The sequence below is a fragment of the Ambystoma mexicanum genome, chromosome 9 (genome assembly GCF_040938575.1).
Source record: "Ambystoma mexicanum isolate Mex_15411 chromosome 9, UKY_AmexF1_1, whole genome shotgun sequence".
Classification (NCBI taxonomy): Eukaryota; Metazoa; Chordata; class Amphibia; order Caudata; family Ambystomatidae; genus Ambystoma; species Ambystoma mexicanum.
This window is the reverse complement of record NC_090931.1, coordinates 548,331,137-548,346,182: the sequence shown is the minus strand read 5'-3', so window position 1 is coordinate 548,346,182 and position 15,046 is coordinate 548,331,137. Positions and strand designations below refer to the sequence as shown.

General features: G+C 50.0%; 1 protein-coding gene across 2 annotated transcripts in view; it reads left to right on the top strand.

The window, feature by feature from the left end:
* CLTC (clathrin heavy chain) overlaps window positions 1-15,046 on the top strand; it is a 1,506,669-nt gene that overhangs the window by 669,544 nt on the left and 822,079 nt on the right. For both annotated transcript variants that reach the window (XM_069615119.1, XM_069615118.1), the window contains exon 10: window positions 1,130-1,252. In XM_069615119.1, coding sequence (XP_069471220.1) covers window positions 1,130-1,252 — 123 coding nt within the window. The remainder of the gene's footprint in view (window positions 1-1,129; window positions 1,253-15,046) is intronic.

The following is a 15,046-nucleotide window of genomic DNA, read 5'->3' as shown; positions in this document are numbered from 1 at the left end:
GTCTCTGTAGCTACAGGCAAAGAGGGAGATCGCGTCTCTAAAGGGGCCATCTCCAAGTGGATTGTTAACTGTATCCAGCTGTGTTACTCCCTTTCTGAAAAAACTTTGGCATTCACTCCAAGAGCTCGCTCTACAAGAGGCATTGGGGCCACTCTGGCTTTCATTGCAAATGTACCCCTTGACACCATTTGCAAGGCAGCTACATGGAGCTCTATTCACACTTTTACTCAGCACTACTGCATTGACCCTCATTCCAAGACAGATACTCAAGTGGGACAAGCGGTTATAAGACCTCTATTTGCTCATGACCCTTCTCACATCCCACCTCCTTCTTACACTGCTCGCTAATCTATGCACAGCATGCTAAGCAGATTCCACAAGCCCCAGAAGGGATACATTGCTCACTGTAATCGTATTTCTGATGCTTGTATCTGCTTAGATTCACATGCGCCCGCCCTTCCTCCCCTCTGAGAGAAGGTGCACGGATGCTTGTAGTCTTATTTCTTATCTGCTAGGATACTCTGTACTCACGCTACTCCTCATGCTACCTCATGTCAGAAAAAATACAATCTGAGGGTCCTACACGCGTGAGGGATCATGGGTACAGTGGACGTCACTAGGGATAGTATTACTGGCACGCCCTAGTTCGACACCCCTTTTCGAGTTTCGAAAAACAAACTGTAATACTCTGCAGCTTCCATTAGATGTCAGCCTATGCACAGCATGTGAATCTAAGTGGATACAAGCATCAGAAATACGATTACGGTGAGTAATGTATCCCATATATATCTATATCTTTGATGACCTCATCCTCGACGGAGGCCTTTGAGGCACATAGTCCACGCCATCGGCACCAATGCTTTTCTTCAAAGCAGCTGAAGCTGGGCAACGTGTCAAAAGATGAGGAACATCCAGTCGAAAGAATGTTACCAGGGGTAAGTAACTTGTTTTTCTTGCATATTGGCAGCTCTTGCCTTTACCATGTCGTCCTGAATATGAATGATCAAATAGGTTTATAGTTCTTTATTCTCTTCAGAATGTTTTTTTATGCCTTGTTTGTTCAGGTTCTTTTGTGTTTTTCATATTGGAGAAAGCATTCCAATTAAATTTCATGCCTTCTGTTCTTCAGGTGGGATACACACCCGACTGGATTTTCTTGCTCAGAAATGTGATGAGGATCAGCCCCGACCAAGGTCAGCAGTTTGCTCAGATGCTAGTTCAGGATGAGGAGCCTCTTGCTGATATCACACAAGTACAGTGCAACTTTTCTGTTATCCTTTTGTCTTCCTTTTAATATAGTGTGAAACTGAAGAGTTTCAGTGTTATGACTAATGCAACTCAACGTCAGTGCTGTATTTGTTGCAAAAAGTCAGTGGGGCTAATTTCAAGCTTGACGGTAGCCTTGTTGATGAAATCGGCAGGTTGCCGGCAAACTTTTTTTCAGTGCCCAGGAATGGGCAATTACCGGGGTATTACGACCCCGGCGGACACCGTAATTGCACATTCTTGGGAGCCAGAAAATATTCTTGCCTATTCCCATAGGTAACCCGTAGGGCTCAATGGGAACAGGGAAGCCGGATGCACTGGCAGCATTCGTGAATTGTGCCGGTGCATCCGACATGCTCTGCTCGCAGGTGCTGGTACATCCACCAGGTCAGTCCTGGCGGGCAAAAAGGCACCTGCGAGCAGAACTTGTAGTTTGCCGGTCCGGCATTAACGGCGCTGGTACCTTACAAGCGCCGTTACTACCGGACCGGTAGCCTTTTAATGAAGCACAGTGAGTTGCTTTCTTGAGTGTTTGACCCCTTCATCTGACTTTAGCTTTCAGTGCATTACTACCCAACAAAACATGTTGCAGCACCACTCAAGAATACCTTCTGAGATTTATTTTCCAGCCATTCAACATTACAGCAAATAGTGAGGACTCCTATGAGTTGGATAACATAAGAGCATTGCCTTTCCCCTGCTGTTTAGTCCCCTAAATCTGGTGTAAAACATGTACTATTGCCTGTATCTTACCTGGAGACTATCTAGTGCTAGCTTCCTGAGGACCCTTCTGTCATCCTGGCTAGCCCTTTCCTGGTGTTTCTGTACAAATCTTGCCCCCACCCGCCCCCATGTTTAGCTCCTTTAATGATTTTCCTGCCACTATAAATGACAAGTTATTGAGTCAACATTGTAGACCTTTAAATACAGGCTGGATCAGGGGTTTTGAATTTGTCAGTCTCCATTTGAGATCCAAGAGGTTAATGTCACCACCCTCTTTTTGCAGTTGTCTGTCGTAAATCTTTTCTACTTTAGTCCTTCTCAAACCTGGTGTGTAGCTTGTGACTACCGCTTCAATTCATGTAGGGTGATAATTACTCTAGCCTCAAAGTTAAGCTTCTGTTCCTACCAAATAACACAAGGTTCTCTTTAAATATTGTTCCTTTACAAAATACATGATTCCACTTCTTTCTCAGGCAATCTAGGATTTTTTGCAAAAAATGATTCCCACTCAATATTTTTCTAGACTTTTGACCAACATGGCGGTTCTTTTTCAGGCTTTTCATAGAATTGTATTTCACTGACTTTATTTTGTCAGTCTACCATAAATGTGTACCCAAAGATTGCCTCCCCCCTGCAGGCTTTTCCTAGACATGGCGTAAATGTGGAGTTCTTGTCCCAGCATGTATCACATTTTAATTTCAACATTTTATTTGTATTTTTACCATCAGATTCTTTCTTCTCGTCAGTTTAATTTGCTGTCTGTTGAACTTTGAATGGGCTTTGTTTTGCAGCATGTTTCATACTATGTTCGCTCAATAATTAGCAGACCTTGAATTGACTTTTTGCCAATATACTTGGTTCTCTCAGTGATTGTTACTTTCACTGGAGTTATTGGTTTATTAGATTGTCAAATGAGTCTTATTTTGTATAGTTATCGTCACATTGGGTATTAAATTGTGTATCGCAGCATGCATTTTAATATTGATAGCATGTTTTGAATGTTAAAGTTCCATAGTGTTAGACAAAGGACTGTTTGTCAATAGCATACATCAATTTTCTCATTCACAATTTTGGAGGCGTTGCAAACTTTGATCCGATTGACCTGAACAATGGACCTTCCCCCCGTGCTTTTCTGCTTTGCACTGGACTCGTCTGACCATTCATCCAGTTCGGTTAGCTCTGGTCCTTATACCACTACCTCCTACTTTATGCAAATCTGTTTCACCCGTCACTCATTTTGGTTTGTTGGATATGCACCTTGCTCAGCACATGCCTCTAGGTTTTTGTGTCAGACAGGCTTGCAGTTTGGGATCTGTCCAGTCTCAACTGCCCAGGAGGTGAAGGTGCCCCCTATTATTGTAAGGACCCACTTTTCCTAATGCCATGACCATATCCAGCACTACCACATTAAAAGCCCTCTGACCCTGGTTGGGGGTGTAGATCTTGGCCAACACTACTAAGGCCATCAACGTCGCCTTGCACCAGCAAGAGCTGGTCCTCGCTTCTTCATTACCGCCAGCCCATTCAAGTTTAGGCACTTGTGCATAATCACACCCGTCCCGTTTGGTTTCTCCAGATGCTCAGTGGACTTTTCCTATGCTCGTTCCCCCGATCGGTCTCTCCTCCCCTGTTTTTAGTCTTGTCTCTTGTAGGAATAGTATATCCAACACCGTGTCCCTGAGCTCCCAGGCAACTAGTGATCTCTTTATTCGGCATTTGAGACCTTTAACATTGAGAGTGCCCACAGCCAGCACTTAACCCTGCGGCTGAATCATTCTTCCTGGCATGACCATCACTTCTCAGCTCCATAGCAGCGGCTGCCTTCTGGACCCCCCTGTATATTGAGAATTGCTGAAACCTGCACCACCCCTGTTTCCTGATCCCCCCCCCGCTCTCACTTGCCCCTTAGCCCCCCTTTCCAACTTGCAATAAGTTTATCCTTAAACCAACCTTATAACCATTGGAGATTGTGAGACGCCCTCTCCCTTGTTGAGGGCTACATAGGGCCTATGACCTCATGTCTGTACTCGTGTGAACCTCAGCGTCCAGTTCTCAGCTGCCCAGAGACTGCTGGTCAGTCTGGGGATCCCTGTTTTATCGGGGAGGCTCTGTTAAGCCTTGTGTACTTGCTGCCACTCTGTCCTTTTCCTGGATGCCGCAAGGCCGACCAGTCTCTACCACTTTTGGTCTTCTCTGTCACTCCTGTGGGAGCCTTTTGGGGTCTCTCTGTGGTTGATGTTAAGTGGCACAGCACCTATTCTGCCCATGTTATCCAGTAGTCCACAGATCCCCCCCCCCCTTCAAACTGCAAGGCACAAGGTTAGGCCCAGCGGTATCTGATCCACTGTTCCATGAGCCACTTCGTCAGCAGGCGGCAGTCTCTCCTTGATGGTGTCAAGCCTGAGAGGTCTGGGAAAATTTAGATCCGGTAGCCTTCGAACTCTAAGTCCTGAAGCGACTTGGCCTGAGTGAACACTTCTGCGTGTTCCGAAGGAGTTGCGCAATGATGGATCTCTGGCTGTTGCCGAAGGTCTTACCCCTTTTGTGAGCGCGCTTCAGCTGAACTTCCCTTCCGGATTGAACAGTAAGTCAACCATCCCCTGTACCTTGTGTTTCCCTTGCACCAGCATTTCCCCGTCCTCCTTGAGCCCCACAGTCCTTATGATGATCCTCCTTTTACGATTTTCCAGGTTGTCTAGGTTCAAGGCCACTTCTTCCCACATCTCCAGTTCTGACGTGTGAGTCGTCGAGGCACATTTCCAGCAGGTCGGCATTCAATTGATTGGATTCTATGCACTTCACTTTCTGTTTGACGTGACCACTCTCCTTTCGGTCGGTGAGTGAGGTTTGCATGTCGTTGCAGAGTGTTCTGATCTCTGCCAGAATTCCTCCCATGTTGTCTTTGGTGGAGAACTGCAAGAGGTCCACCCACTCCGGGAAGCTTTCCATCTTCTCCTTGTGCCACTTGCTCCCCAGCCACCCTGCCTCCAGCTCTGTGCCCGCCTTAGAGTCCTGCCGGGGGCTCTTCCCTTTGCTGTGGACCGACTGGGCGTTTTCCTTCAGCTCATTGCTCTGGTTGCTCACACTAGGGGGTCTGCCCAGCATGGCCTCGCTTTGCAACAGACGTTGGTGCATCAACAGCCTTATCCGGGTCTAGTGCTTGTCCAGCTGCGTAGTCCTATGTGTGCCTCCACGCCCGCGCCTTATTCCGCCTTGGACGTCTCCTGCAATGCAAGGCTGGGGCACTCTCCATCTTCTGACATGTGCAGATGGGGGTATCGATGTAGTCTTGTGCTCTGGTTCTGAGCGCTGGGACCTGCTCCTCCAAACCAGCCTCTTTGTGCTTGGAGGGGGGGGGGCGGGAGGGTGGTGTCTTTGATGCGGAATATGGAGCAAAGATGTCTCGTGTCCCTCTATGGGTCCTTGCTCCCAGGCTCTCCTGTACTTCCTTACTGGCGGGGCGGGTTCTGCGTTCTGCTCCTTCCCCCTATATTGTGGGGGGGGGGGGCGGCAAGTGACTCCAGTCCTGCTCTTCCTACTTGCCACTCGTTGTGTGAGGGAGGCACACACTGCCTTTCTCAGCTTGTGGGGACTCCTCAGTTGCAGCTGCTCCCCGGGTGGGGGGGGCGGCATTCCTGCACAGTTCCTATTCGCTGGGGGGGTTCCTTTTGGTTGTGTAGCGCACCAGCGCGGCTGCCCTAGGGCTCCGTGCGCTGCCTCCTCACGGGAGCATGCCTCTCCGATGCCTGGCTTCACCCAGGCATCCCGGCTGATGCTCTCTTCACCGGCGGGGGCACCGCCTCAGTCAGGCCCCAGCACCTGCTTTTCTCCGCATCAGCTTTTCTCCTCGCTCTTCTGGGAGCTGGGGAGGCTGTTATGGGAGTTTTCCCAAAGTCCATTTGGAGGTAAGACTCTATGAAATTCTACCTTGGTATACAGGTCTCCAACTCCAAGTATACGTATGTACCACCCAAAGGATCCGGTAGAATTGCAGAGCAGTTGGATTTATCCCATGAGGAGGATGTGAGCTGTAGCTAAGTACACTGAGCCCAGTCAATACAATAGCTCAAAGAAGCTCTTACACCCTCAACGTTATAATAAAATATACATTTATTTTATATGCACAAGGCAGATGAGTATATGCTCTTTTAGACTAACCAATACATATAGGAATACATATGTTTATTGAATTTATATAGCGCTTTAAGCCAAAGCGCTATACAATATAACTGGTACAAAAGTGAGGGAAGCATATTTACAAACATGAACAGGTCATTAGAACAATAAGTAGAACTATTTACAAGGGAGTGTGGGGGGGGGGTAGAGGAGGGGGTACGTGAAGGGAGTTAGTGTAGAATTTGAGGGAGGGGAAGGGGAATGGAAGGGGAGTGATCTGGTGTCCTCATTGCCATTAAGTAGTATTTATTACCAATTTAAGGTTGGAGGGGAAGGAGAGAGGATGGGGGGAAAGCCGGGGGGGCCAGGGTAGGAGGGGACGGGTAGGGAAAGGAAGTCAGGGGGGGGAGGTGAAGAAGATGGGCTTTCAGGGAGTGGCTGGCAGAAGCATGAGTAGGTAGGGGTGGAGCGGATAGAGAGCGGGAGGGAGTTCCAGTGTAGGGGGGGGGGCCAAGAGTTGGAAGGAGCGGAAGCGTGAGGAGGCACATGGGGATGGGGGTACAGTGAGGAGGTAGAGATTTGCTGAGCGGAGAGAGCCAGGGGGGGGGGGAGTAAAATGAGAGGAGGGAGGAAAGGTAGGGGGGGGGGGGGGCGCAAGGTTATGGAGAGATTTGAAGACAAGACCGAGGAATTGAAATTTCAGTTGTGAGAGGAAGGGAAGCCAGTCAGGGGAGGGGGAGGAGTGGCGGAGGGGGAGAGATGCGCCCAATACATTTCTTAGGTGACTGCTCCAATGGTAGTTGCTCGCGCTTACAATTGTTAAAATGACACTATTGACAATTCTGCTGTATTACTTGTAGTGCTGTACACTTGCATTTGTTAGAGAAATGATAGGTTCATTCATTTAGTCAAGTCACATCAGACAAAGTCTGGGGGGGGAGGAAAAGGAGGGCTATTCAACACTTTAGCAGTAATTACTTTTTAGATATACGTTTCAAGGTACCTCATGCTTTGGCAGTATACAAAACTTCACCAAGGTCAGTGTAGGAGAGGAACAAAAGTCTAATGCAGCAGAAAAAGGCAAAGCTCCTCGGGATACTTTTAGTCACTAAAGTGGAATGCTTTAGCAAGATAACACAATGTACAGGGACCATGCAGAGGACACTCTAATAGAACGCAAGCTGGGAAGCCTGGGCCAGTGGTATGGATGGGCAGCTCAACACCTTGTAATGCACTCCAGTCAAACTGGAGCGATTATTCGCCTTGAGCCCCACACTACCTTAGTTTAGAAGAAGTAAATGCAGCTGGATTCTTTCCTGTTTAGCCGCGATGGACCCGGTCTCCTGATTCCTCGGTCCGGTGACGAAATAAAGGACTCTGGATGGGATGTCACAGCAGGAGTCGCGAGAAAGGACCCTCCGCATGGATTTCTTCGGTCTCCTGCATTGGTCTGCGGTTTTGCCGCCTTTTTAGCGGCTTCAACAAAGGACCGTTATCGCTCGATCGATCTTACTCGGTTCTTCAGTCCTGCACTCTGGTGAGGGGACCTGGATGAGTTGGATTGTGCCTGTTGTGGGGGTGGGGGGCGGAGGGGGTTGCGCAACTGGAGATAACCATAGTACTGGACGGATTCGTCCACGCGAAGGTGTTGCACTGCAAATGGGTTGGCGGTCCTCTGCTATTTGTGGTGTGCAGCTCTAGAAGGTGTCAGCACACCGGGGGATGGCTCAATCTGCAGTTTGTCGCATCAGCCAAAGGGAAGGAGCCCACTGCAGGCGTCTCTGGTCGTCTTCAGCTTCGGATCTTATGTTCAAGTGGTCTACCTGCCTTCTGCCTCCTCTCCCACTTCCTGCCTTCCTGCTAGGTGGTTACATCCAGGGATTCGTGTCAAAGGCACAACTCATACACACACCTCCACCTCACAGAATGCTAGAAGGGCTAACAAAGGACAAGTGGAGCCAGGCAAGAAATGTCAAAAAACAAAGGAGCCACCATGTTATAACATAGGCGACCCCTTTGTTCATAACCAAGGCTGCAATTAGTCTGCGGTAGAACATAGCACAAACATTGGTAGAACACAGCTACTGCCACTAGCCATAACTATAGGGGTGTCACTGTGACCAAAAAGTCACAAGAGCAGAGGTGAAAGGGGATACTCTGTATCCCCTTAGCACTCCACTTAAGGTAGTGTGTGCTAATCTCCCCCTAGATTACTTTTTAGGAAGGATACAAAGTATCCCTCTTTACTTAAGAACTGTAGTTCTTAGTGGAAAATTAAAGAATATAAAAAGGAGAACCCAAAGGGTTCCCAGCAACACTGCACATAAGGTGCTGTGGGCTGCAGACCTGTAACACAGATGCCTTTTAAGAGATGGAGGAAAGAAAGACTCCATAGAATAAGGTAAAACAAAAGAAACGAGTACCCAAAAGTCAAAGCAAATATGAATGAATGAGGGGAACATGGCTGCCCTCATTCTGGGGAGGTCCAGAAGTCCAGCACAAAGTGCTGGGGGGTCTCACTAGGAGAAAGGATTAAGTATAAAATTAATGTTAGGGAGATTGAGTCTCTCTACCCAGACTGCCTGGGTGCCACTCATGGCCTGGCAGCTGCACTCTGGGGGACTCTTTCTTCACTCTGTGACAGGCGCACTGCCACGCCACCTCTGCCGCCGACCACAATGGGTACCAAATTCCGCCCACAAGACCATCATATTTCATCTATGCCTTCTATGTCTGATAACCCTAATCCGGAATCGCACAACAAACTGCACATTTCTGACCACCAGTCTGCCATCGGCACTGCTTCTGACGTACATAGGCAGTACATAATGAAACCATGTGCAAATCCTGTACTTGTTCCAACCTCCAACTCTGCAAATGACACCATCCCACCAGTGCTCAATACCGCGTGTATACAATGTTTCAAATGGATTGTGTCCTCCCACGTATTCATCATCTTATGATATTCGTATCCGCCAGCTTTGCTGCTTCAGGAAAAAACAATTCTCAGCGGAGGGCGCTGTGCACGAGGTCATGGCATCGATGTCCCTTGATGAGCTCGGTACCGTGTCGACGTACCATCACTATAAGTAGCTTGTGTCGCGCCCCTTGGCTTCAGTTCCGTTTTTCCAATTGCTTCGCTCTCGTGAACAGCGCACTTTGAAATTTTCTTCAAGAAAATGTCTTCTTCCACCCCCTCTACTCCCAAGACGGGGTTCAAAAAATGTATCGACTGTGGATCGAAAATGTTGATTAGACCCTCACAGCTTTTGTCTTTGGTGCCTAGGTTCAGACCATCGAACCGGCGACTGTGGCTCCTGTCCGTCGATGACGGAGAAGGTCCTTCGTGAGAGAAAAGGTAAACTGGCGGTGGGGCGGGAAGCTTCGAAGGCCTTGTCAAAAAAATATAAAAAGTCGAGCGATTCGAAGGAATCGGTTCCCCATATATATTCTAAGAGGTCTCAATCACGCAGTAGATCGAGACGTTCTTCATCAAAGAAGGTTAAAAGGAGACATAGATCTCCCTCCTCTTCCTCTTCCTCTGATAAGTCTACCGAATTGGTAAGATGTCTAAGTCGGATTCCCAAAGAAAATGGGATGAATTTAGAAGGAAAATGATGCAGGTCTTTGAGAATGCAGCCTCGCCCCCCCCCCCCACCCCCCCCCTCTCAAAGAAACATCAAAAGAGCCAGACCACGGTCGATCCGTTGGACGACACAGGGAAGTCAGGAACTACTATGGAAAGATCCAGTAATAAAGGTGAACATCGAAAATCTCGAGTCAACCTCAAATCGTCAAAGACTCATCGAGAATCGAGTGTTTGCCCGACACCAACAAAAAAACATAAATCGTCAAAGCCCTCTACGACTTTGTCGACACCATCGACACTGACTGCTTAGTCATCGAAGCCACAGGTGTTTAAGATACCTTTGTCGAAGAGGTCATCGGTGCCATCGAAGATTCCTTCGACCCAAACTCAGTCTGCACCGGAGGAAACAACAAAAGGGGGGGGGGCGGGGCAAGGGTTTGTTCCAATTGCCCTCCTGCAACACCCTCGGAGGGAAAGAAGGCATGACACGCCCCTTTGGGGCCACGTGTCTCTGGTGGGGGGGGGGCATGCTTGCCTTTCACATGCAAATTTTGCACCAGAATTCTTCGGACCCCTGGAACCTCTGTGTAGTCCCCACTGGCTACCGCCTACCGGTACCTTCCTCTCCCACAGATTGGGACAACAGCTCTACTGGTGGAGATCCGGCCGCTAGTCTAGAGTAAGGCAGTGGAAGTCTGAGCCTCCCAGCGAGGATTGGGCTTGTATTTTAGGATTTTCACCATACAGAAGAACCAGGCTGGCCGGAGAGTTGTCTGGGACCTTGCCACGCTCAATCTCTCCCTCCCTCTGCAAAAATTCTACTATATTATCTTTGAAAATGAATTGTAAAGTTTCTTTTATGAATCGAACACAATAAAAAAAGAAATTGAGATGGTTAAGCCAGTTCTTATTGCGGAAACACTGAACAGGGGAGACTGGATGTGATCACTGGATCTGATGGAAGCTTAGCTACACATCCGGTCAGGCTGGGAACCTCGGTTACTTTAACCTAGCGTTTTCCTATGGAAAACTTCAAAACTTTGTCCATTAAACCTCCTTTAGTCCCCACCAATAAGACGCAGGGTATAAATAGCCCTGCCCCTGCGGCTTCCCTTCAGATTTCAACCGTCTCCAAACTGTTGGGATCACCTTGAGTTCGTGTTTTTTACACGTGCGTGTACTATTTGGTATTGTGATGGCTTCTGGGGCTCCGAAGAAGTCTCTCTTCCGGCCCTGTGCGACTTGTGGGTTGAAGGTGTACGAGGGTGACAGGCATATGGATTGCTTCTACTGCCTTTAACCCCCATCACTCGGCAGACACTTGCAAGATTAGTCGAGGATTCTTGCAAAAGACTCTTAAGGATTGCAGTTGGTCTGTTGGCTTAATGAGGGCACCTACCCGGCCTCGGAGGTGGGGTCGGTCCGGAGCCTGTCCTCTAAGCGGCCTGTGCAGTCTGCGGAACATCGCCGGGCAGCGTCGACTGAGCCTCACGCTAAGAAATCTCGTCCAGCACCTGCATCAGAGGTGGTGAAGAGCAGCAGATCTTCGAGTAAACAGCTGTCGAAAGGTGCTTTGTCTAAGCATGGTCGGTCGGACCATTCCCGAGGGTCTGGTGGTAGGCCCGAGAAGTCGACGGCATAGGAGACCATCACAGGCCGTCCTCTAAACACCGGTCCAGCGCTGTCAAGCGGGCCGGGTCTCTGGTGAAAATCTACACCGCTCATGGTGGTTCCTACGACAGCCTTGTCGATGGTGGTCCCGTCATCGACGGTTGCTCTTCCATCTACGGCTCCGTCGTCGACGGTTGCTCTTCCATCTACGGCTCAGTCGTCGACGGTTGTCGTCGGCTCCGGCAACAATGATATTTGATAAAGGACCAATGCTTTTCTTGTCCATGAGGATGGACGCGGATGGATTGTTGCTGATGAGTGGGGCGTGGCAGTCTTCCACTTTTGACTCGCTTCTGCCTGACACCCTTCTACATTAGGAGACGGCAGCTTTTTCGGTGTCCTAGGAGGTGGACGACGACCGGGAGCCTGTGTTGGGGCTGTCGGCTTTGGCACTGCAAGTGCTGGGCCTTGGACATTGGCTGTAGTGGGAGCTGGTCCGGCTAGTTACCCACTGGTGGTCGCTCCAAGTTCTGTCCACGCTGCAATCGTTATTGGGCCAGCTGGATGCAAGTTTGCCCCTTCTGAATGTGGTCCCGGTGGGGCCTGTGTCCCTCCACGTAGTTCTCCCCCAGCTGGGTTTCCACTGCCGGTGAGAAAAGATTGTCCTTGATCGTACCCTGAGGAAGGCGAGCTGCCAGAGTAGGAGACGGACAGTGTTCCGCGGGGACACTCTTTACTGGTTCATTGTCACCGACGAGGGATGACGCATGGGACACAGACGGGGAGGTGGAACAGCCTCTGAGCTGGCGCAGCCTCCCCCTCCCAATGATGTTGGGGTGTTCCTCGCCATGATGGCTACGGTGTGTGTGGAGTTTGGGTTGAATCCTGAAGAAGAGCGGAAGGAGTGCTTCCTGTTCGATCACATGGGCAAGAGAAGGAAAGCTGTTTTCTCTGTGCCTACTCTGGACCACGTGTGGCAGGACGTTCTGCGCACGATGCGCCATCAATTTTCGGAGCTGGCTGTCAAAGGTAGACTGGAGAAAAAGTTCAAGGCCCTGAATCTATCCTGAAGTGCTTAGTGTCGTAGCCCACTCCTGAGTCTGTGGTGTTGGCGGAAGCCAGCCGTAAGGCTAGGAGTCAGCACAAGTGTGTTACTCCTCCGCACAGTGAAGTGCGGGGACAGGATACCTTTGGTAAGAAGGTTTTGACTGTTGGGGCGACGACGGTGAAATCGGCTAATTCCTTAGCGATCATGGCACGCTATGATCAAGAGATGTGGCATAGGCTGGCGCCTATTTTGGAACATCTGCCAGAGGAGCACCGTAAGACTGCCATGCTATTGGTGCGTGAAGGGGAGGAAGCTTCCAATCACAGTATAAATATTGCTGTTGACCTGGTGGAGTCCGGCTTTAAGCAGATTAACAATGGGGTAGTGCTTTGTCGCAAAGCCTGGCTTAAGTGGGCTGACTTCGACTGGAGGTGCATTATAAGGTTATCGACATGCCCTGTGAGGGGGAGCATTTGATTGGGGAAAAAATCGATGAGGCCCTCAAAGGGATGAAGGAAGACAGAGACTAAGTCCTTAGTGGCTTTACAGAGTGGGCACTCTTTTCGATCCTTTCGTCCATTCCGGGGGGCTTCGGGTAAGGCCTGGTTTGCTTCCACCAGGGACAGGGGTTACGGTCGGTAAAGTTATTCCTCCCAGGGGTATAGGAGATCGGCACAGTCAGCGCAGACGAGTCAGGCCTTTCAGGCTCATCGGAAAAGGGTTCGCAGTCCTCCACTCTAAGGGGAGGCAGGCTAAACCACAACAATGACTGCCTTCAGGACAATCTACTGGGGGGGCAGGGTGGCGATGCATGTGGACGAGTGGTGCAAAATTACGTTGGATTGTTGGGTGTTGGACACGGTGCGTCTGGGCCACTCGCTGGAGTTCAAATGTTCCCCGGTTTCCCTTCCGCCAGTCTATGCCTTGCAACCACATTTGCACATCCTGCAACAGGAGGTAGTTCTTATGCTCCAGAAAGGGGCTATAGAACCGCTTCCGGTGGTAGAGAGGGGTCACAGGGTTTATTCCCACTACTTTGTGGTGAAGAAACCCAACGGCAAGTGGCGACCCATCCTGGATCTTCAGGCATATAACAAGAATCTGCAACGCCTCAAGTTCAAGATGCTCTCTTCAGGAAGTCATCCGAACGGTACAGCCGGACGAATTTCTGGCATCATTGGATTTACAGGACGCATACTTTCACATTCCCATGCTTCGACGGCACCGCAAGTTTCTGCGGTTTGTCGTAGGAGAAGATCACTACCAGTTTCAGGTACTCCCGTTTGGTTTAAAGTCGTCCACCAGGACATTTACAAAGTGTTTGGCACCAGTAGCAGCGTGTCTCCGACGGGAGGGTCATCACGTATATCTGTACCTGGACGACTGGGTGGAGAGAGGTTCTTCGCCAGAGGAGGCGCAGGAAAGTCTCGGAGCTACCATGCGGCTGTTGCAATGACTAGGATTTGCCATCAACTTCGAGAAATAATTTCTGCAGCCTTTCCAGGACTTGGTGTTTCTGGGAGCAGAGTTTCAGACGCGCCTGGGCCTTGTGAACCATTCGGCGAGCGGGTCATGAGACTCCTAGAAAAGGCGACCGAGTGGAAGATTGGTGCAAGGGTGTCAGTCCGTTCCTACATGTCGCTGCTGGTGGCCCATGGCGTCATGCATTCCGCTGCTGCCAAACTGTCATCTCTTCATGAGTCCAGTGCAAGAGTTCCTTGCGGACCGGTGGGCTCAGAATCACGGCTCTTGGTCCGACAAGTTGGTGATCACCGGCACACTGGTGGAAACCTTTTGCTCTGTGAAAGTGCTTCGACAATTTGGTTCGGGGCATGCCGTTGTTGGAGCCGGAGTTCCAATTTACAATTGTGGCGGATGCCTCAGACGGGATGGGGGGGCGCATCTTGGCGACGTGAAAGTTCAAGGCCTGTGGTCTCAGGAGGAATCTCGGTTCCATATCAATGGGCCCAAGTTGAGAGCAGTACTTTGGGCCCTCAAGTGGTTTCTGCCGCGCATTCGCGGTTCGGTGGTGAGGTTGTTGACAGACAATGCCACCACAATGTTTGATCTCAGGAAACGGGGGCACACATTCTAGGGTGCTGTCGAGGGAAAGTACAGGAACTTTGGTATTGGTCTCTGTTGAACGAAAATGGCCTCGTGGCTTATCTGTCGGGAGTGTTGAATGTGCAGGCAGATGCGCTCAGCAGGGACGTAGGTCAGCTGCACGAGTGGCAGCTGAAAGAGCAGCAGGTTTCCAGCACTTCCGGAAGTGTGGCTGTCATCCATTGGCTCTTTGCTACGGTGGGCAACAAACCGTGCAGGGTGATTGAGAGCAGGTGTGCTCAGCCCGAGTGTCTGGGGGATTCGTTCCCGTGGTTCGTGTATGCCTTTCCTCCATTTCCGTTCATCCGACGGACCCTCCAGTGGATTCGAAGATAACCATGCCGTGTGATTCTGGTAGCTCCGTTCTGGGCCAGGCAGCCGTGGTTCTCAGATCTCCTTCACCGGTCAGTGGTGGAGCAGATTCGGTTGGAGACAACGCCGGACCTTCTGTCTCAGGACAGGGGCGCAGTGTGGCACCAAAATCTGGGGTGTCTCAGCCTGACTGCTTGGCTCCTGCCTACTCAAGAGTTTGGCAGGCTAAAGCTTTCCAGTGACTGTCGTTGAATTTTGGAGGCGGCACAGGCACCATC